The 22,681-nt window shown below is 39.0% G+C and overlaps 1 protein-coding gene across 3 annotated transcripts in view; it reads right to left on the minus strand.

The window, feature by feature from the left end:
* Window positions 1-7,921: 7,921 nt before the first annotated feature.
* CTNNBIP1 (catenin beta interacting protein 1) overlaps window positions 7,922-22,681 on the minus strand; it is a 36,758-nt gene continuing 21,998 nt past the window's right edge. For all 3 annotated transcript variants that reach the window (XM_064525574.1, XM_064525573.1, XM_064525572.1), the window contains one exon: window positions 7,922-10,242. In XM_064525574.1, the coding sequence (XP_064381644.1) occupies window positions 10,184-10,242 (59 nt within the window). In that variant the 3' untranslated portion in view covers window positions 7,922-10,183. The remainder of the gene's footprint in view (window positions 10,243-22,681) is intronic.

Below are 22,681 nucleotides of genomic sequence, written 5' to 3' on the forward strand. Positions count from 1 at the left end.
GTTTTGATCACCCACCCATCTAATCGCTGTCTACTGCAAGCCATGGAGCTGGGCCTATTTTCAGTGAAGAGGAGCATAACACGCAAACGCAACGTTTGTGTTCTCATCCTTATGGAAGGGATCAGAGGATTAAGAGGCACAGTCAACCCCGATTAATGCTGCTGAGTGCTCCTTGCCAATAGCAGGGGCTGATTGCCTCCCGGTGGGGAGCTCCAAGGCAGACAGTCTCCCTAAAAGGGCACATCTGTCTTCTGTTTTTAATGCTAGCTGCTGCTCAGCATTAGAAAGGAGGTTAAACGCTGACCCCATCTCTCTAAAAAGCAAACTGTCCTGGGGTCGGAAGGTTCTTTTAAAGAAGTGGAGTACTGTTCTGGGAACATGCTGAAGATAAACAGAGGTTTGTTTCTATCACCAACCCAGACACTGACACTTAACACTCTCCTCTGAAATTTATCACCAGCAGGAAAACTTAGCAGAATTCTGTTCAGTGGCTTTTCTCCAGGCTGAATGCATTTTATGAATGTATTCTCTAACCTTAAAAGGGAGCCAACAAAAAGCTGTATTACTTTAATGAAGCAGAAAATAAATATACATTCAGAGCTAAGACTCATGTACCCAGCAGAATCAACATCGCTGTTTGCGTTCAGCACTAAGGTGAGGATGCCCCCCTCCTCCCAAAGCCTAAGATATGTAAGTGAAACTGGGTGATTTAGAATAATTAACTCATTTCAACATGCTTAGCTTTAATGCATCCGTCAGATTAACTCCATGTTTTCCTCTACTCACTGAAGAGGAGGAGAAAACATTGGTGGTGAACTCTTTTGTAAAGGTTACATGCCACTTGTGTCAGATCAGCTCCTGCTGATCCTGAAGGCCCATCCTACTACTTAAGCAAATTGAGCAGCCACAAATTTCTATTCCACTGGTACCTTTCCATGTTTCAGGTTCTCCCTTTTTTCAAGTACGTACAGGGAGCCTCTGACCTAGGACTTCTTATCTTTTCTCTTGGTGTAGCCACCATTTTTCTGTATCAGTCAAAAGTGGAGCAGTCGAACAAGTGAAATGACACTTAGCGTTTCCTGCAAAGGAAGCTGAGTGACTATAAATCCCATGCTGTGTTAAATGACTGAAATACAGCGTTTTGTGTGACATTCCAGCAGCATGCATGCTTCTCCCTGCTTACTGCTGCTTCAGTGATAATTACCCATTGAGTGTAAGTAAAAAGCTTATGAGAGGAGACAGGCATATCATCCTGTCTGAAGCTCAGTTTACACAGACAACTTCCTGCAGTACTAGGAACAACCTCTGGAAATGACTGGTGTCTATGTAACATTACATTAAAATATGACTCAGGATAGGCCAAATATTTATTGACCTGATCTGCAAAAGAGTTTGAGTGCCTGGTTTTCACTGATTTGAACAGGAGGTATATGATGACACCTTAATTTCCAGAAGCTCTGCAACAACTGAGGATTCCTCAGCTGAGTAACATACACAGGAGCTAGTCTTTCTGCAATGGAATAAATAGGAAAAATGGAACAATGTACCAACTCTTCTGTAAGTTAAAGCCATGATTTATGTATAAGCTTATCATATTGTATCCTACAGTCCTAATCCTAGACCCTGAAGGAGCAGTGTAGATTTGTGGTTTTGGCCATTTTCTAAAGTAATGTCACTAGTAACCACTGAGAGACCCCAGTGGTAGAAGATCCCTGAGCAAGGAAGAGGAAAAAGAAAATCCACAAACATCTGTGGAACAGTTTCTTTTTCCAGTGAAAGGCACAGAAAGACACACATCACACTGGATATGTACAGAAGAGTTCAGCATTAGAAATCTTTGTACCCTTTCCCTCAAGCATCTATGCTCCTTTTGCTGCCCAACTCTCATTCTGCCTGAGTTTCTTAATCGCAGTATCTCTCTTACATGCATAAAGTATTATTTAACCTGCAGCACAGAAAAAATGCATTTACAACTACTATTTTTTCCCTTTAATCTTTTTCCCCTTCCTGTCCCCTCTCTTTTTAGTAGCTCTAAGTGAGAAGGGTGTTAACAACCTTCATAAAGATTTATTCAGGTCCAGACAGGAACAAAACACTCTGCACTGTCAACACATGAGACTGAAGAGCAATAAAGCGCACAACCTTTTCGTTCTACCCAGGTGGCAGGACACACTATCCATCAGATCATAAAAGCAGCGTGGCCTCTTTTGCAAGAATGTCAGTAGGCATCATTTTAGAAATACAGAACCAATTCAATTGTGGCTGAAACTCAACTAAGTCACTGCCTAATTCTACAGATCGAACGTTGCCTATGACCCCTAAGCAGTATCTATCTAATGCTACTTTCGGCTTCTGCTTCAGGGCTATTTTTGTACCTTTGCTCTACAGCAACCAGACACCGTTGAATTTAACGTTCCATCTGAGTTCAATTCAAGATGTTGACCTTAAGCAGTAAGCCCTACCAGGTCTAGGATCTTACTACATCAAAGACTTCTTTCTGTAGGTCCATCTCGCAAGTACATTAGCCAAGTGACAAATTCTCTGTTTAAACCTTTAAGGACAGAGGAAAGAATGTTCTCTGTAGAAGGATGTGAGCTGTGAACCTTTGCATATACAACAGTGCTACCATGCTGGAGTTTGCTACTTACTACAGCGGGCACACACTTCAGCTCTGCTAATTTCGGCAGAACTGCAAAACCCTTAGAAGTCTTTCCCATTTGTTATTGGCATGGAGTTAACGTAAACATCCCTGTTGGCTAACTCTTGCCTTCTCCTTTTGACAACGGCACTGGAACTGAAAAGATTTCATTTAGTTCCCTGCGCTGTTCTGATCCTCTGACATCTAGACTTTGCTACATTTAGACAGGGTGGTGGTGATGGTGCAGAGGTGTCAAGTAAAAATGGTCATGTAGCTACACAAGGCAGAATGATAAAGGCCACCCCCCTCATTTAGTTTCAGCAGACTGCGACCTCAGGTCAAGGCCGACTAAAACAAAAGGCTCTACCGTACCCCCCGTATGGTAGAAGCGGCTAAGCACACTACACAACCAGCATGCAACGCAGTTCCTTTCAGAGGGGGACTGTGAAGCCTGGTGCTGCTGGCGAGGCAAGTCAAAAGCTTAAGATTCTGTCCAGTTTAATTACCATCTTTCTCCAGGCTCAAAGAAGCTTATGAGAAGACAACATTCAAAGAGAATCCTCCTCTTAGGCTTCCACCTACAGAAATTCATCTGCTCCTCACCTGCACGCCCCTTCCTCTTCACACACACACTAAAGACATTTCACAGAATCTAAAATTAAAAAAACAATTGTAAAATGGATTATGGATCATGCTGTAAATTGTTCTGCTTGCAGGAGAAAACTCCAGGCCAAGCTGTAACTAGGCATCAGGCACCCCTTCAAGCATTAAGTATAGACATTGGTCAGGCAAAGCATAGCCATGTCAGTCTGCTTCAGGCACTTGAAGAGATACGTGACAAAAGACTGAAGGAAAACGCTTGGCTACCACTGTCCATTCCAATCACGTTCAGGGCAATTTCCACAGTGCCCTCCATTAGCAGGTCACGAGTGAAGCTGAGAATGGATTACAGTGCATAGTCAGCAGCAACACAAGTTTCTGTTTCATTCCATGATCAAATGACTTCATGCATTTTCCAGCCTCATGGGACAAATATATGTATATAATGAACAACTTGCAAAGCTGCTCTTTTCTGGAGCAGCACTGTTTCTCTGAAATCATAGGAACTTCTATCCTTTCTCACAGTGTAAAAAACCTAAAAACAAAAACACACAAAAAACAACCAAAATCATCAGTGACACTGCTATGAGACCACCACAGTCCTATCCCACACTATAAAGACAAAGACTTAGTTCCAGTACCGTACTCCCTTCCTAGTGTAATTAAACATAGGGCTCCAATTTGCAGAACAGACATGATTAAACTATATTTCTGTTTCAGTCCCAAGTTGTTTGGCAGTCCTGGACCACAATTATGCATTTAGTTTCTCCAGAGGAACAGACTAAGGGCAAGAAACAAAAGCAACTTTGAGTTCTTGTGACAGCTTAAAACAAAAACAAAGCCCTCAAATATAACAGAATAGCTAGAGCGCACAGTTTTGGAGCCACGTTCTTCTGGCATATCTCTATATCAAGGCTTGATCTGAACTTATATTGTTCATGATCAGGTTCGAATAACTTAAGATTTGTGTCTGCTGAAATTTAAGAGGAGCTATACAATAGTGGTATGCATTAGTAAGCAAAACACAGGGAACTAACTCTTCACTAAGACCCTAACAGGTGAGCCAAGAACACTATTAAATATCTGTTCCAACACAAATCTAGCTAAATGGGTCCCTAACACTGTAAGACTCTCAACTCAAAGACAGATGTAACCTTAAGACACAGCTCAACCAACTTTATTTAACAAGGTTAATCAGAAGTATTTTACAACCTCGTTTAAATCCAACTGTTTTTTACAACTGTGTTACTCACACAGTGGGTAAAGGGCCTTTTTCTCTGGGGGGGTGGGGGTCAGCAGAGCTCAGGTGCAGTGCAGCAACGACATGCACAGCACATGGGGAGAGAAAGTTTGCTATGCATTGGATAAACACCTCCAGCTGCTCCCATCAAGGGTACAGATGGGATCATCATCTTCTGACCCCGCAGGGATTGCTGCATTTTTACTTGCATCAAAAAAAGACAAAAATAATCATTCAAGGTGGAAAAACTAAAGAAAGATACAGATGCATCAGTCCACACCTGGACTGGAGTTATTACTGAAATTGTTAAACAACAGAGACTGAAAGTTTGTTCTCTGAGCTTCACAGGCCTCTGGTCACAGATTAGGACATACTAGCAAGGAGAGTCAGCCACAAAAATGTCAAGACAGCAAAAAACTCTGTGCATATAACTATTTCATGCTGATACATGAGGCAGCTTGTAAGCAAGCCAAGTTCTAAAGCTTCAAAGAAAAAAAAAAAAAAAAAAAGAACGGGGATTCTCTCTTCCAAAAAATAATCCCCAAAATTGAGTTGCTCCAGGCTACAAAGGAAACCAGCCAGTTTGCTTATAACATACTGCAGGAATTCTGCCTAGGGCAAATCAGCTGCAAAGAAAATGAAAGCAGCATTCAGAAGACAAAGCAGGTGATTTCTTCTCTGTCTCTGTGTAGGCACCTACTATAGTTTGACAGGCAACAGATCCAAGCTACTCTCTTATTTGATAAGTAATAACAACCCTCCTCCCAGTATACAGCACTTTACATTTGTAAAGCACTGAAAAGCATCAGTAGCAAGAGGACGCTTAAGGGAAACTGTAGTGCAGACTGTCTATATGACTTGCAGTAGTTACACAGCAAGTCTAGGGCAGATTTGGAAAAAGAACCATAGCAATCCAGTGTCCTATTTACTGTAGCTCTTAAGTAGTCACAGATGCACAGGATGCAAAATTTGCAAATGCAAACACTATAACAAATCTGTCATATTTCACCATAGGCTGCAAAAAAACAGTTGGTCCAGCAAACACCTGTCAGCACTGTGCCTATCTGACTCATGATTATCAACATTTGGCCCATTCTAATGCCTTTAAAGGGCAATTTTGTTTGAGACCATTCATATTGCTTGAGCTTGTTGAAGTAATTGATTCAAGCTGAAATGACAGGATCCTTAACAGTAATCTACAGCAGAAGGAAGGTGAAATTAAAATGAAAGAAAACATTTCACCTAAAAGAAATTTTAAAATAAATCTAATTTTCCTGTTGACATTTTGAACAGGGAAAAACTTGCCCGAAGTTTTTAAAGCATAGCCACCAACTCAAAGGTAGTTGAATATGCCTTTTGAATATGAGTTGAATGTGGAAATGCAGAATAGAATAAATGCTTTTTTGTCTTTAAGACAGAATTTAGAACAAGCATACAACACACACCTCTCACTGCAGCACTGAATAAAGAGAATAGGTCCAGTTTCATTCAAATGTTTGAACAGGTTGATCCTGAGGTTGGATGTGGACCATAATACTGTTGGCTAATTTGAAAATCAGCTACATTCAGCAAATATCTCAACAAGGCAGGAACTGTGCAATACTTTAGTGCTCCTATTACTCTTATACCTAAAAGAACTATTCTGTAGTTTTAACAAAGCTTAAAAGCTCTTTACTAACAACTAATCTTTAGAACACTTTATTGATGACTCACTAAGGACACTTTCTTTGGCAGAGACCGAATAAAACTGAATATTTCTTAAACCCCCAGAAACTGTTCTTACTGCACTGTTGGTTTCTGCTCCCAGTGCCCTGCAGTCCTTTTTGCTGTCAGCTCTGCTACACAGTCCTTCAGGAGGCAAGAGATCACAAAGAGAAAAGCTGAAGGATTGATCTCAAAATAATTCAAATAATATATTGCCCTCCTTGCCCAAGCATTCAGTAGGTCTAGCATAAAATAAGTATAATTTCTAACATATATTATTGTATGATTCTAATCTTTCAACTTCTGGCCTTTTTTCTGCTTATATTATTAAAACACTGATAACTTTAAACATGGCACTGCTCTATTCTTGTAACAGGATTCTCAAAGCTATAGAAATTTATCCCACATATGACCCTTAAGCCTTATTTAGAATGATCTCTTCTATGTGTGACAAGGGTCTTTGAATTTCATGGGCCATTTAATCTTTAGCCTTCACCAGAACTATATAGGCTGCCAGTGAATTAGAAGTGTAGGCCCCTATGAAGCTGAAACAGATTTAACAGTAAAGCATTAAAACCTTTCACACAGGCCACAGAACAGCCAAGAGAACGTGACAGCTTGTAGTGACTACTTACCTTAGATAGGAACAAAAAACCTAAAAAGCTTATTTTATTTTACTAGTGATCCAGCCTATTTCAGGCAACAATTCCTTCCAAAGAGTCACTATGCCACAAGCTCATATGTTCTGCTACTCCAGGGTTTATTGTAGGACCTGGAAGAATTAATCTAAAGGCTTATGTGAATGATGAGAAGTCTCATTTTCATTTACAATGGGCAATGCTCACAGTCACAGTGACCTTAGTGACAATTACAGCAATTGCTACCCATCTGCAGAGAGATGTGGGAGGGCATCTGATTCAGCTCTAACTCTTTCCCTGATACTTTCGCAAACACACTGTGTTAGGAGAGGTAGATGATAAGCCTGGTAGGAAAAGAACTAAGTGCAAAGGCACATTTTGAATCTCTAAAGGAATAGCAAAAAGACCACCCAAAGGATTCAGAGGTGCACTTTCTGGAAGTTAATGTTGAAAGCTATGATGCTCCCTTACTGAATACTTTAAGCAGTATTTGGTTGGTAGTTGAACTATATATCCCTTTACATTTACAAATTTCTTTCTATATTTACCTCTGGCCAACAAAATGCTGGAACTCTTCATTAGTAATGGTTTGCATGAGAAGGCTGAAGCACAAAGGTAAAGCTAGAGAAATCTGTACGTGCAATAAACAAGTCAGCCACACATACATATCCTGTGCAGGCTTCTCTACTTCCCAGTTGTTCTAGGATCCAGAGTGTTAACAGATATTTAGTTTTTATAGCATGAATAAAAGTATCTAGAAATATAATTCAAGGGCAATACTGGAAGCCCTCTTTTACATTATGCTTTCTCTGATTTATATATGAATTATTTATTATATATCTTTTGGCACTGTTTTAAAGGTAAGAAATCACGTGAGGAAGGGAAGAGAACACAGGTAACAAAGCACAAATATTCTCAAGACACTAGGTTTCCTCCTGTTTCTTACTCCCAAAAGATGTTGTTATACAACACATTGGCATTTCTCAGTACTTATTATCCAAGAATCCAGGTTTGAAGTTTACATGGAAGTCTTCCATAAAGGTGAAGCAAACATTTTCCATTTGGCGGTTAACAGTATAATAAATCAATATGAAACAAGAGTAGCTATTAAAAACTGTATTTCCCCCCCAACAGTTACATTTTCAGTGAAAAGATTAAACCACATAAACACTTCACTTTTCTCCTTAAAAAGATTTAACAGCTCAGAAATGTCATAGATACACAGGGAGGATGCATGTTAGCTTGACAATGACAGGCCACCACAAGCCAGCCCATTCATTCCATCCAGCAACCAGAAACACACGTACCCCCTTAAATTAACCCTTTAAGGGCTGCCTCTTTGCACCAAAGTTAAAATTAAAGTGCCTCTTAGGCAACCAGGTCAAAATTTAAAAGATCATTTGGGCTAATTCCTGGTTTCATTTTAATAAAGAAATTTCTCACCCAGCCCCAATAAACAGGGGTAAAAGATTAATTTTCACATTGAAACTTTACAAAGTTGCAACTGAATCAAAAGGATCTTTTTCATAAATAGATGTACAGTTGTTCTCATCACACAATATTTACTTGTTCAAGATAAATTTCCCTCCCCGTGTTCACAAGTCCCTTCTTTCTCTTGCATACATTCCATTGGTTTCTTTCAAGCTCTTCCCCACTTTGAGACCATGACAGCATCTTCTCGTCATAACTTCTTGCCATGAAAATGGTCATGTTGTCACAGTCAGATTCCAGAATTATTACTCCAAAAAATTAACAACCATATAAAAGGAACCAGGAACAGGTGAATGGAGTTCTGCTTGAATAGGTTTTGAAACATCTTAAAATCAGTGCAACTCACAGGAAAATCTAGAAGTATTGTAAAAATGACCTGCACATACTAAAGAAAATGAGGTGCTAGGCTTTAGGCAGCAGTGCTAGAAACTTCAGGCTTCTGATATTTTGTGTGCAGATTCAGGAACAGTCAGTGCACTTCCTGAAGTTTCACCACAGGTTCTTTAGTCTGTAAATGCTTACATGTGTTTTAAGGGCCTGCAATTACTACCAGAATAAACCTGAAAGTGTCACTGGTACACTTGCGATTGGACAGCTTAGTGCAGTGCTACTGCCTCTCTTGGACCAGTGCCTAAAGAAAATGGTATTATCTTAGGATCAAGATAAATTCCATCTCACTGAACTGTTGCAGGGAGCCAAACCACATATAATTTTTCAAGTGATTAGGAACTTAGTTTATTAAAGCCCAGTGAAACTTGAATTTAAGCTAATGGTTATTAATTTTCCCTTATATGAGAGCTAAGTCTTATGCAGCAATTAAAGGGTTAAAGTGGAACTATATGTAGTATTTGAAGCAGTTCACATATTCTCTATACAAATTTGGCAAATTCATGTCATAGCCATAGATCTCATTCTTGCAATTCCTGCAAAATATCTACAGCTCCCCTGTCAGAAGCAAAGAGAGAAGCCACCTGAATGACCAGATTTTCCAGGAGTTCATAGTACAGCCCACAGAGAAGCACAGAAGGGCTAGTGATCTCCAAGTTCCAGCTGAAACAGGTAGACTTATTGAAGTAAATAGGCTTTCAACACACGCTCCCAAAAGAGCTTGAGGCCACAGAGCAGATGAGTATGGAAAAAAATGATTGCACTGGAAACACTGCAGCCAACAGGAAATTAAAAACATGATTTCAAAGCCAAACAAAACCAAAACAAACTCCCAAAGCAAGCATGTATATGTGTGCATAGATGTAATAAATACTGCAAAGCACATTTGTCTTTTTCCAAGTCAATAAGTATAAAGTAATAACCAACGCACCAAAACATCAGCTTTTTGCAATGAAAATGTTGATGTCAGCAAAATACCTGCAAGCCAACTGAGGAGAAAGCATTTGCATTGTCAGCCAATCGCAACTTGCTTCCAGTTCTATGCAGCCAATCAAGCTCTCTTCAAATTCACACGTCTGACCTAAATAAGCACCACAGCATGAAAAGCTTCTCTAGAAGTAGGATGTCAAGAGACTTATTTTAAAATACGAAATAAAATGAGAAATAAAAGGTTTCCATTGGTCAAGTTTAAAAAATTGTCTTCCTTTAGCCAATAACAGTCTGTCCCTTTGAGCCAATCAAAAATACATCTTTAGGTTTGTCCTTAATTAACACAGCCCAGCTGAGTAGCAACAACGTATAGGAACAGATGGCTGAGAGATGCATTCTGAGGGTTGGGCAAAGGGAAGCATAACTAAAAAAAGAAAAGGACTACTATGGAAAAACTAGGGTGGGCAGAGGAACTTATTAATGCTCAGCCATCCTCCTTTATCTTCAGGAATCTCACTGTCCTCTCCAGTTCTGTGTTGTTCAGGTACCCTGTAGTTACTGTCTTCTATCTTCTGTCTCTGATCTGGAAAATGCCATCACAACATCCTCAGCACCTGCAACGACAGATACAGAAAAATGGGGACCACAATTATTTCCTTTAAAAAACAGTGGATAGGTGCATTATGAAGACTGTCATCCTACACATTGATGAAATCAACAGGAAAGGAAAAAAGGACAGAAGGAAGAGAAAGCTGTGTTTTCTTGTTTTTCTGGGGCTGGAACTTGAGATGTTCCAAACATTTCAAATTCAGATTTAAGATTTTACTTTGCAAACCAAACATAAAGAAATCACAGTTCGTTTTTAAAGAAAACCAAGAATTCCTTGCTTTCACACATTCCCAAGAAACAGGACTTAGAAAAAAAATTCACAGGATTGTCACCACTGGCAGCTAGAGATAATCCTTTTCTGGTTTCATTGCCATGCAAGCTCCTGCACTGCACAAGACACTTCCTTGAAGCATGGAGAACACAACTGTCCAACGAAACTTGTACTGCCCTGTGCGTCACACTCTCCTTTAAAATGACGTCTAGATACTCTTTACTGCCTGCTCTTTTCTACTTTTCAGAATAAAAATAGTTTTAACAGGCCAGCTGAAAGGCTTTTTCTTCACTGAAAATTGTTTAAGTGCTCTTTATAAACTAACCGGTATTGAAAAAGTTCCATTCTTTAACGGAAACAGAGAATTCTCTTTCAAGCTGAAGGCTTCCATTTACCTAGTGAACAGATACAGCTTTTCTAAGCAATGCTTTTATCTCTAGCCTGAAGAAATCTTCTCCACAAGAATTTAGTCTGTGGACTTTCTCAGATCTTGGAATTTTTTGTTTCCCCCCAATTGAGGCTATCAACTCTGTATAATTACCATCAAAAGTCATGTCCCCTAAGCACAGAAAGATGTTATTACTTACCTATGAAATGTCTCCAAGTCTTTACAAACTTGGGTGGTCTTTCCAGTGGGCATTTATAGTAAAAAGACCTTTATGGCTTGAGAATCATGTCTGATACAGGCTCTAAAGAACACTGCACACCAGGCTCTCATTCTTCAAAAGATACCTTGAGATATTCAGAAAAAAACAGCTCTCTGGACTTCCCAACTATAGAGAGTAGCCTCATGGGCAACTAGAGAGAAATGTCTTCAGGGTAATAGGGAAATAAAAATACATCACAGAGTAGTGTCAAAGCAATGCTTTAAATCAATATCTCCAGTCTAGACAAGAACTGGAAAACAACCCTGAAGGGCTGAGTGCAATACTTTTAATTTCTGGTAAAAATGTGATCCCTGAGAAAGTCAGATAAAAGTAAATGCTCTCTTTCATCTGTAGGTCCTCTAACTACAACTATCCAACTGATTAGAAAATATGATGAACACTCCAGTTGCTGTTGGTATAGTTTTAAACAATTATTTCCTCCAATCAAAATTGTGTGTCATCTGTTGCACTTAAATGTCCATTTCGGCCTTCATTAATCAATCAGGTCTGCTTGGGCTAATTTTCTGTAATAAAGTTTTCTTCAAAGCCTCTGTTAAAGGATTAGGCAACAAAGTAGGAAATGCCAAAAGCAACAGAGGCTGCCTGCCCCATCGGATAATACTGATCAGCTCTATAGAGTTCTCTTCCCGGAGTTTGGAAAGTTCAAATTCAAGCTGGACAGAGCCTCAGCCTAAAAAACTCTCTGAAGTTTCACCTGGATACTGGGTACAATAAAGAAGACTAACAGAAATTCCTTATCTGCTATAACGTTAGGAATGTCAGCCAAAATTTTACTTTTTAGTAGTCTAATTTGCTCTTTAGTTTGGGCTCAAGAAGTAGTAAAGCCTCAGAAAGATACTTCTCAATAAACTTCAGAGCACTCATTTTCAAAGCACAGAGAAGAAATGCACAACTGAATGGTAGAGATTTCAGCTCACGGCAGAATACAGTACACACACATGATTGTACAGAAAAAAATGCAGTATTTGATATGAGTTATGAAGTAAGGCTGTCCCTATCTTCTACTAGCGTTACAGTGCACCACCACCTGTAGCCAGGTATCCTCAGCATCTGGTAAAATGGGACCTTATGTTTTCTACAATAAGTCTAGAGATTTTGCATGCTCCAGTTTCAGTAATGCAGAAGCAGCATGAGGTGTCTTACTGGAAAATGGTCTACTTTTCTCATTCTTTGAGATGCTTCAGTTTTGCCTGACTGACTCAGTTAGATGAGATGACTTTGAATCCTTCAACAACCCATCCTGAATTAAGAGCATTAAGAGAACAGACAGTAGGACATGGCCAGTTTCTCTGTAATATTTCTGCATGAAAGGCAAAGGGGAGAAAGAAAAATAATCAAATATATTAAGCCTTTACAATGTAATCCTTACTACATCAATTTTCCTGAAGACTTGCAAAATGATTTTACACACATTAAATGTTTCAAAACTATGAACCGCCCAAGATCACGCTTAAGCAAGCAACAGTCTAGAGCAGAATTCATAAGTAGACAGCTCCTATAGATAGCATTTCCTGATCTCCCTGTCCTTTGAATGAGAGGAGATTCACATACACATTCCAAGCTTTGTCTTTTGCCAGTAGCAAACTTGGGGGAAAGGGAAGGACAAGTTCTAACCTGTGATACTGCTCAGGTCTCCACGCTCATGACTGCTGACCTACGAATGTGTACCTCTAGCATGAGGAGGCTACAAACAGGAGAGGCTGTTACCTCCAACTGCAATACGGAAGGAATGCCCCCCTAGGAAAGGATGGTGGTAAATTCCCCTTGCCAATATCCTTTAAAACTAAAGCAATGCTTAAGAAAATATGACTACATTTGCTTTTATACACACTCAAAGATGTTTGTTATACACACTCAAAGAAGGAAATATTAAGGACCAAGCAGTAATTTGTTTTTCATATGCAAGACCCGTATTTTATAAAACTACATCAAAAACTGCTCTGATGCTCCCTCTTGCCATCACTCAGAAGCCCTGCAGTCTTCTTCCTTTTCATCTCCTCCACAAACTGTTTTTCCCTTGATCAAAACATAAATGATATATAGCACTAGAATCCAGCTCTGAATTAACAAGTTGCCACGTTGACATTTTTTTTCTTTTAAGTGCATAATATAAAAACTACTAGCCTCTACAAAAAGCAGGATTTTACTTGCAAGGATTCAGAAAAACAAACATATGCCAAAAAGAGGCGAGAGTAAAGATATTTAAAAGCAGTAATGAAGCAAGTGCACGAAAAGCACAGTCTATGCTGCTGTATTTTGCATGCATCTCCTTTAAAGTGGAGGTGCCTTTGGTATGCAAGTCCCGAGCAGCTGGGGTATCCTAGCAACTGCAAAATCACAGATGACGCCACAGTAGCACAGGAGATGAGCTGGATTACTTAACAGATGTTGATTGTTTTCCCGAGATCTCCCCTCTCTACAATCTAAATAGGAAAAAAAAATTATTCCTGCAAGTTACATGTAGAAAAAGAAATATACTCCAGATAGTTGCACAACTCCATAAACCCACTGGTCAATTTTTCTGCCTGCAATTGCAGCTTCCTACCCTGTTCCTATGCACAGCTTACTGTGGCTTGTGTTCAGCAGTTTAAAACACACGAGGAGCAAAAATAGCTTTGGGCACAAGGGATGCTGGGTATTCGGCAGTTCATTTTGGCTTTCATAATCAAATAGCTATCACCAAACAGTAGGTTCATACTTAGCCAGCTCCTGCTCTATTTTTTTAGGCAGGCCTGGCAGAGCTTCAGTGCTACTGTCACTGTTAATATGAACTTCTATTAACCTGCCATTTGCCTGGACCTTGTATTGGAAAGGAGAGAGAAATAGAAAAAAATACAGCTGGTCACTGAGACAGGAAAACAGAAAAAGCCAAATTTGTAAGTTACATTACTTGGGAGGAAAAAAGAAAGAGTACAATAAAGAACACAGCGTAAAAACATGGAAAAATGCTTGAATACCATTAATATTAATGGCATATTATTACTTGTATCCTAAGGAAGTACATCAGTGGGTGGAGAACAGGTCTGTAACTCAAGGTTTCAGTCCTCCACAGCCAAAGGTAACCGCATAGTCACAACTTTACTGCTTCTGTTTTGCCATCAATGTAATTACAGTAACTACAGTTTTGAAGTGCTCTGAATCCTTGAACAAAGTTAAATGCACAGGTTTTTTTATAACACCAAAAAGCAGTCTCCCTCTCTGATGTCCTTCAATGCTTGATAAACTAGCTTCCCATATGGTACTTTTTAACTGATGACAGGCAATCAGTATGAGAACTAAGGTGGGTAAGCAATTTATTAATGGAAAAAATACGAATGATGTTTCAAAGGATGATCACTGGGTGAAAGGAAGGTTACTACTGCTCTTTCTCAATGATTGGCCTTTGTACCAATTTTATTCTCATAAATGATGCTGGAACAGAAAATAGTCATATCCTAATGAAATTTGCTGGCAATGCAAAGTTAGAAAGTTCAGCCAAAACACCGTGAAGCAACAAAACAACGTACAGGAATGAACAGGGTGGCGGAGAAGACCAGAGCAAAGTCCAGAAGGGTTTGGCTATTTATTTCAGAAAGGAAGAAATAAAGAAAAATATTAAGAAGTGATACATTTCTGTGCCCCATGGTACCATTTTAGACAAGATTAAAGAATAGATTTTATGCACAGTTCTGAACAGTTCTATTTCCTCCTCCCTCTCCAATTCCTTTTGTTATTTGGTAGAAGAGTAACTGTTCATTTGCAGGAATTACATGCAAGCCAGCATTTGCAAGAGCCTCAGGCAACTGCATTTAAAAAGACAATTTGATCTATCAAATAAAAGACAATATTACCCTCCAGATAGACAAATAAGTGGGTGGATAACCCCAGGGCAGAACACCCAACAGAACAACACTCATATTTCAATAAAGACTCAAGCCTATGCTGACTTCTTTTATTCTCACATTAAAGACCCAATTTTATATTTAAGGAGGTGATACATTGTTACAAATAGTAAGACATCCTTTGTCCAAACAGTGGCAGCCACAAGGAAACTTCCTGCAGGTTATTAAATCTGATGCTAGTATAAAGTTATGAGTACAAGGCCATTTATTTCACACAAAAACTGATGGTTTCCAGACAGTGTCAGTCCAGTCACTTTCAGTACGGGTACCAGTGCCTTCTGGGTATTCCATCTCATGACCTTATTTTATATTCACTAACAAAAAAGCCAGTTCATCAGTCAGCACTTCTCCATTTTTCAAGAACACCAGAAGGTCACACTACATGACTAGGATATAAAAAGCAATAATGTTTCTCAGATCTGGGACCAGTCTGTTCAGAGGTCTTGCAAAGAGGGAAGATATCTACAGCTACTCAGGATGCAGCAGGGGGCAAAAGGCAACCAGAGAACTAGGCATTTCCTAAGAATCCTAGGAGGGACTTATTCGTAGTGCATCAGTTTTTACAAAAATGGAACAGGAAAAATACTACAGTCTGAAACAAATTAATGTCGATAAAGCACCACGATTTTTCACTGAAAGCAGGTGGAAAATGACTGTTCAATTCCAAGTAATTTTCATATTTAGCTGATTTCTTAAAAATGTCTTCTCACAGCTATTTTGCCACTGGTCTTTTAAAAGAAAAGGGGGAAGAATGGATGTTTTGGGGTAGGGTGTTGCACTACACTTCAGGCCTCTGAATGAACTGTCAGCAGAAACAGAGGAAGGCTGTCGGTACAAGAAACAGAATACTGCCATCACAAGGGCCCTATCACGTATCTGACCGAAGAGTCAATTAGACAAAAAACAAAATGCACCTTCAGATGAAGCTTTCCATTGTGGGAGACTCTCTCCAGAATGACTCCACACCTGGAGATCTGAGAGGAGACAGAGGCAGCAGCAATAACAAAAAGAGAGGAAAAATACTGTACAAGCAAAATCATGTCTCAGGAGTTCTCTAAGTGAATTTACTTAATCTTTACGGTGAGTTTTAGGCTTAGTCGAGCAATTAGGAATTTCAGTCCTAGGTCTGGCAGTGCCTTAAACTACTGTGTAATAATCTCTGGCAATTCATTTTACCCTCTCTATGACGTCTGTCTCTAACATAGGTATTCATGTTCAGCAGAAAAGCCTTGCCTGTCAGGCATTTTTAGCTCTTCGAAGAGAAGGCACTAGAGACGTGAGAAGCATCCCTAGTCATATCTGAATGATCTGAAAACAGAATGGAAAAATTCTCCGCTGAAAAATAATTCTCTTACCCAAGCAAGGGTAAGAGTGCAGTATGCAAATGAAAGGGACCCTCTCGGGAGCGCCTTCCACCTTCCAGAAGCCACTTACGGAGCATGATTATTTCTGAAGATATCCTGCAGCAAGAAAAGCTGGGTGACATCTGTCCAGAAAAAGTTCATCCACATTTCTCAGCATAAAAACAGTTTTTGTTCCAACGCAGTCCAGCAACACAAACTATCCGGAGCTAAATGAAACCAATCTAACAAGTCTGCTAATTAAGCAGTTCTACAGCAGTCTGTGCTCATGTACTAATACAAACATTTCCAGAGAATAAAGCAGTGGTTTCCCCATGGTGAAAGGGAAGCAGGGATTACAGTACTAATGAATAGTGCCTCTGCTGCAGTCTCACTTGGCTCTCACAACAGATGTTTTCTTTCAAACAAAGTAAAAAATTGAAGAAACAGAGCACAGGTTATAAAGTTGAGCTGCACACTGCCAAAAGCCCGTGACTGAGACAATAGGACTGTGAAGCATGTTTACTTTTAGCACATCCTTCATTAAGCTTTGCACTTCCACTAATTAAAGTACAGAACAATGAAAAAGGTATACATGTATACCTGACCTTCCAGATCCTATACATAGAGTTTCTCTCTCCACAGCCTTCCCTTTTCCTGGGCACACATTTCTACACCGAAATACAGATTTGCATATATCCAACAAAATATTCCCCATCTTCCCTCATGAGCAAAGCATTCATTTCCACAAACGTCCTTGAGGCCTCAGACATGCAAATACCTCTCCCACTTCTTCTGTCTCACACTTTTCCACTCTTTTCTCTCCTATAAGTTAACAATATTTAACTGGTAGGCCTATATCCTTCTTTAGAAAGCAATAGTGATGGTCTTACCCCATTAACCTTCAAAAAACCCACCCTGTTGCAATTATACGGTAATTGCAGTTGTTTGGATTGCACAATTTAGTAATTCTTTTATACTTTTACACCACTTGGCCTTCAGTCTTAGCAAGCCAAGATGATCTGATGGCCAAAGGACTGGTGACTGAAGCCACGCAGCAGGAGAGACTGTAGACAGCCACCGAGCTCAGCACATGCACTTGTGCTTATCAGTTAAATTAGGTTTCAGAAAATTATATCAAGATGACTTAAGTTAATGTTTTCCACAGCAAGTACTAAGCTGCAGCAAGATCAAGCCAGTAGCATACAGGCTGGATAAAAACCACTACCTTAACACAAAGCAAGATGTTAACTGTAACATCTAATGGCTATTTCCAGGTGTTCTTTGAATGATGAGTAGATTTACACAACTCATGTCCTTGAAGTTACCTGCAAAATTAATAGACCTGAAAAGCTTTTAGAGATCAGAGGTTAAATGTGTCATGAATATGTCTGAAGGATGCTGAGCTGAAAAAAGAAAATTCCCTTTGCTCAACATTTTTATATACACACTTCTTCAATCACCTTCCAACAATTACCTCCGAAACATTAATTCTTCTCTGAAATTCCAAGTAGTCTGGCATTCTAAAAATACAGCATGCACTGCTTAAAGGAGGAACACATTAACACAAGCTTTGCATTCAAAAGAGCTCCAACATTTCCAATTCACCACCACTATCAGGTATTTCACAGCTACATTCTCCCTCTTAATTCACACCACAAGCAGCCAGGGTTCATTTTTAATGCCCTCCCATCCAGAGAATGTGTCTAACCTAGCCGAAGTATGCGTTTGCCTCTCAGCTTTGTCCTCCCAAAGGAGCCAGCTTCTTCGAGAACCAGCATGACACACTCCTGTTGCTATAGGAACAACCGAGCTGTAATCGCCAAGGTCTTAGCACAATTCACATATCACGCTTACTAACTGCATAGCTTCCATTTTCAGATTCACCATGGAGCAGTGACTTAAGACAGCCAAGTACTAGCCTACCATTTAAAAATTTAAGCAAATGGGAAACAGGAGATATGATTTTTATGCAGGAGGTGTTTCTGTGCACATTAACTTCCTATGAAGCATTTGGCTTGTGATAAAAATTTGTAAGGAAGCTTTAATTTCATCAGTTCAGTCTCAAGAAACCTAATGAGCCCGAGCTGCTTTAGCTCTTGCTGCAATGCAGGGAAGACAACTAATATGTAATATCTCAAAACAGCTCATGATCACGTCTGACCTCTACCATATACACTGGTTGAACAGAGATGACTTTGGGTTTCTCAGATACTCTTGAAGCCATAAAAAACAACAAAAACCACAGATCTCAGTTAAAAAGCTCTTTTAAGTAAAAGAAAATGCTCTGTATTCTGCACTTCCGTATATATTCTTAACAACATTATAGCAATGACCCAGACACAAAACGATTATAAAAAAAGAGAACGACATGATACTGGAACTTAACCTCTTAGCCAAATACTTAAGCCTGGAGTTTTAAAACTGTTGTTCAGGCTTTCCTGGGTTACTGAGATTTCATCTCCTCTGTTAGCAGTTCACCCTTCAAAAGATAAAGTATTTTTGATGGTGCATCATATCTGTCTGGATAGGTTACAGTAAGAACAGAATGGGTGAGCAGACCAAGTATTAATAAATATAGCCAAAAAAAAATCAAGCTATGAACAGAACCCAGACATCTGAACTGTCTAAGCATTCCTTGCTTTTGGGAGACTGCAGCCCATGTTATGGAAACAGCACCTCTAGAGAGGTATATCAAAGTCAATATACAGAAGGACTAGGTACTTCCTGAGATTCTGGAATACACTGAAAAGAAAAGGCAAATAGAGCTGGAATTAAAAAAATAAAAAATAAAATGGACTGGAAAACAGATTCTGATCATTCAAGATCCCTTAATAAATCTGTTGCTCTAATATATGTTCTGGCTATGAATGTATATATATCCACTAGATACATTTGCACTAATTCACACTTGTGGCGTGAGTTAAATTTTGGTGTCTGCTAGAGCATGTTGCAGATCCCTGGACATATGTCATTATTACCTGATCTATACAAAGACATTCAATAATGCAATCAGACTAAATTTGAGCTTCCTGTTAAGAAAGCAAGATTCAATTCAACAATATACAATGAGGATGCTTAAAGAGTGAAGCTGTTCCAAATGTAAAAGGAGATCTATAAACAATCCTAGAACAGAGTGATTTTGTAAGTTTTAATTGATGAATTCCTTTTGAAAGCAAAATGGGAAATAAGAGATCAGGTTTTAATTTCCTGTCTTCCCAGAAATACAAGCACAAACTGAAGGCTGTCTTTGCCCCAGGCTTGTTTTAAAAATTATAAGGTATTCTAAAGTGCTTCTTGATCAAAGTTAGAGATTATCTCCTATTGCTTAACTCGACAACTCTAAAGTGCCTTCATGGTATTCTGTTTAAACTTCAGCGCTATTATTAATAGCAGCTCAGTGAAGGTTTATGGCTCAAGCACTTTTGAATTCAGCAGGCAGAAATGTAAACTTCTTTCTTCAATGCACTGTCACATTGCTGCAAATACACGTCGGGCACAAAGGTTGCAGAGTGACTCCCTGTGGTCAAAGAAATAGCCTCAACTAATGAGTTGAGGGATCAAAAAACAGCAAGGAGCACTACACAAGCTCAGCAGACCTACCTCGGGTGACTGCTATGGGGCCACCTGCTAGCTGTTCTAAGAGAGGAGCTCATGGGTATACAACAAAGAAAAGCATAAAAATTAGAACACAAATGATACTGTGATGTACTTACAAAATTGTAGACCATTCTCTGTATTTCTTCAAAACAAAACTTCCTGTAACCGTGGAGCCAGCCTACAGCATTCTCAGGTGATACAGAACAATTTGCAGGTCTATACCAAAGTATCTACAGTGCCAGGGCCAAGAACATCTTTACAAATTCATTCCCTCTACTGAAAAGAAATGGGGGTATGTATTAGCTCTAACTTGTGCGTGTCTGCTGAAGTAAGATGACTCTAAAAAAAGAGGTCTGGGACAAGTTAAGCTGAGAGCAGTCTGTCCTACTACTGGAAGAAAAGACTGTGAAATCCACTAACCCAATAAGTCTTTGTAAATGACTCCCTGAACACACCGTTTAGTTGTTCTCTAAGGTGAGTTGTATAAAGGCTAAAAAATCTTGCAGAGGAGATTCAAAGAAAACAGCAGAAAACAGGGAAGAAAATTCCTTTAAGCAACCTTGAAGAACAAAAAATTTAAGTACCTCAGTGTGTGCACTTGGGACAGGGTTTTTCAGGGCAACATAATGCCATCTAGTGGAGATGGAATCTCCCTTGAGATGGCAAATCTGACACCTTATGAATTTATGTATTCATAACCAACCCCTCCTGCTTCACCAACACTAAATACAGCAAAGGAGACTGACAGCTGGTAATGGTTGCTGCTGGATCATCCTCTACACTTAACTTCCTCCATAAAATAGTATCATGGAAGAAAACAAGCAAAGAGCAGCATTATCATAACTAACTACTACAAATCTGAAGAAATTTTTCAAGGATAAAAGTCGTGAGCAACAAATTACAGTGGTTCATGCCTATACAGCTCATTTCAGTTTCATCCTTCTCCAGAGGAAATATTTGGCTAGGTTTCTGCATTTTAATTTGTTCTTCATGCTATGCACATCTTAATTTGGAAAGATGGCATATCTGAACATGAAAAGGACCAACATCCTTTCCCATTTCTCTAGATAGTTAAATATTATCTTTCTTTGTTCTATTTTCCTCTAGAAAGAAAAATCATAATGGTTGGGTTACCAGATTAATTATAATTTGCGAAGGTTGAAGATGGATCCTGGAGTCAAATCTCCCAGGAAAGATCGCATTATCACGATGAGACACAAGTGAGTATCAACAGGGAGGACTTCAATTCCATACGGACAAAATCACAAGAACCTTCAAGAACTTTAAGAAAATGATTCCTGAGAAATTATTTTGTATTTGCTCAGATATGGGACAAGGACAAAACTTTTTGAACAACATATGAAGTTCTTACTGATCACGCAACACAGGAAAAGTCAGTCTAGAAGCAGACCAAACAACTGTTGGCCTCTCTTTGATTATACTGAAAAGTTAAGCCAGAATTTAATTTTTTTTAGTTGCAACTTTTTGGTCTTAATCTTCCAGAAGAACATCCTCTGAGGGTTCTTATTTCTTAATCTCACTTTGATAGATTGAAAGCAGACAGAAATGCAGTCCTTTGGTCTTCCTTTACAGTGTTAAGGCAGGAATTTCAAAGCACTCCATCAGTATTAGAGTCTCCAAACCCCTCCATGAAGTGAGAAAAGTTTGCTAATTCTACATATAATAAAACTAGACACTTTTGGCAACAAAGTCAGATTAAGATGTGTAATGGAACAGCTATATAAAATACCCATGTTCCCTGTCTGGACTTGTGCTTTCATTATCTGTTCTTCACCAAAGTGCAGATAATTCAGCATGCATTTTCATTATGAGAAATGCAACCAGTTTAGAGACAAAGCTGAAAATGTCAACTGTTTAAGACAGCACCACAGCTGTCTGACAACTAAAGCAGTCTTTCCTGTTTGAATATATTGTCATCCGGTTTAGAAGAGAAACAGGCAAATTTTTACTTTAGACAAGTTTAAGAATTCTCAGCCAAAATATACAAGTATAGCTATCTTCATTAATCCCTTCCAGCTACGTGAAGAATGAACACACAAGCTTAAAACTGAAGAGCAAGTTTCTGCAGGTTGTTTCTAATGGTTTTCTAAATGACTTAGATGTAAATTAAACTTCTGCTCAACTCAGTTCTTTCTGGCATACAAGACTAAGTTTTCCTTCAAACCCAAATGCTACAGTATGAATGTGATCTACCATAGGGCTTGTGAAAGAGAGAAAAATAAAACATTCAGAAAGAAAAATTCATGTTTAGAACAGATTTGAAGATTCAGAGTAGCACCACAGAGGTGTTTATCAAGACTTCTGTAAAGGAGTCACAAAAGCAACACATGTCATCCGCTTAATGGGAATATAAACAAAACAAATCAAAATCATACAGTACCCAACTAAAAAAATTGGCATATTAAATACTTCATAACTCACCAGAACAAGCATGGAATTTTTACTGCAGCAGTTATCTCCTACTGTACCATATGTCAAAGTTCTTTATGGAAATATTGTATTATTTTAGTATAAGATAGAAACTTCTACTGCTGAACTACTATGTGCAACATATACTAAGCAGATTTGATCATGAAATTTGAAGTAGCTATCCCAATTTTGTTCCTAAGCACAGAGGTGCAGTTTAAGAATAAATATCAAAAATTCTGAAAGTTATCTGATGC

The sequence above is a fragment of the Dromaius novaehollandiae genome, chromosome 24, assembly GCF_036370855.1.
Source record: "Dromaius novaehollandiae isolate bDroNov1 chromosome 24, bDroNov1.hap1, whole genome shotgun sequence".
Classification (NCBI taxonomy): domain Eukaryota; kingdom Metazoa; phylum Chordata; class Aves; order Casuariiformes; family Dromaiidae; genus Dromaius; species Dromaius novaehollandiae.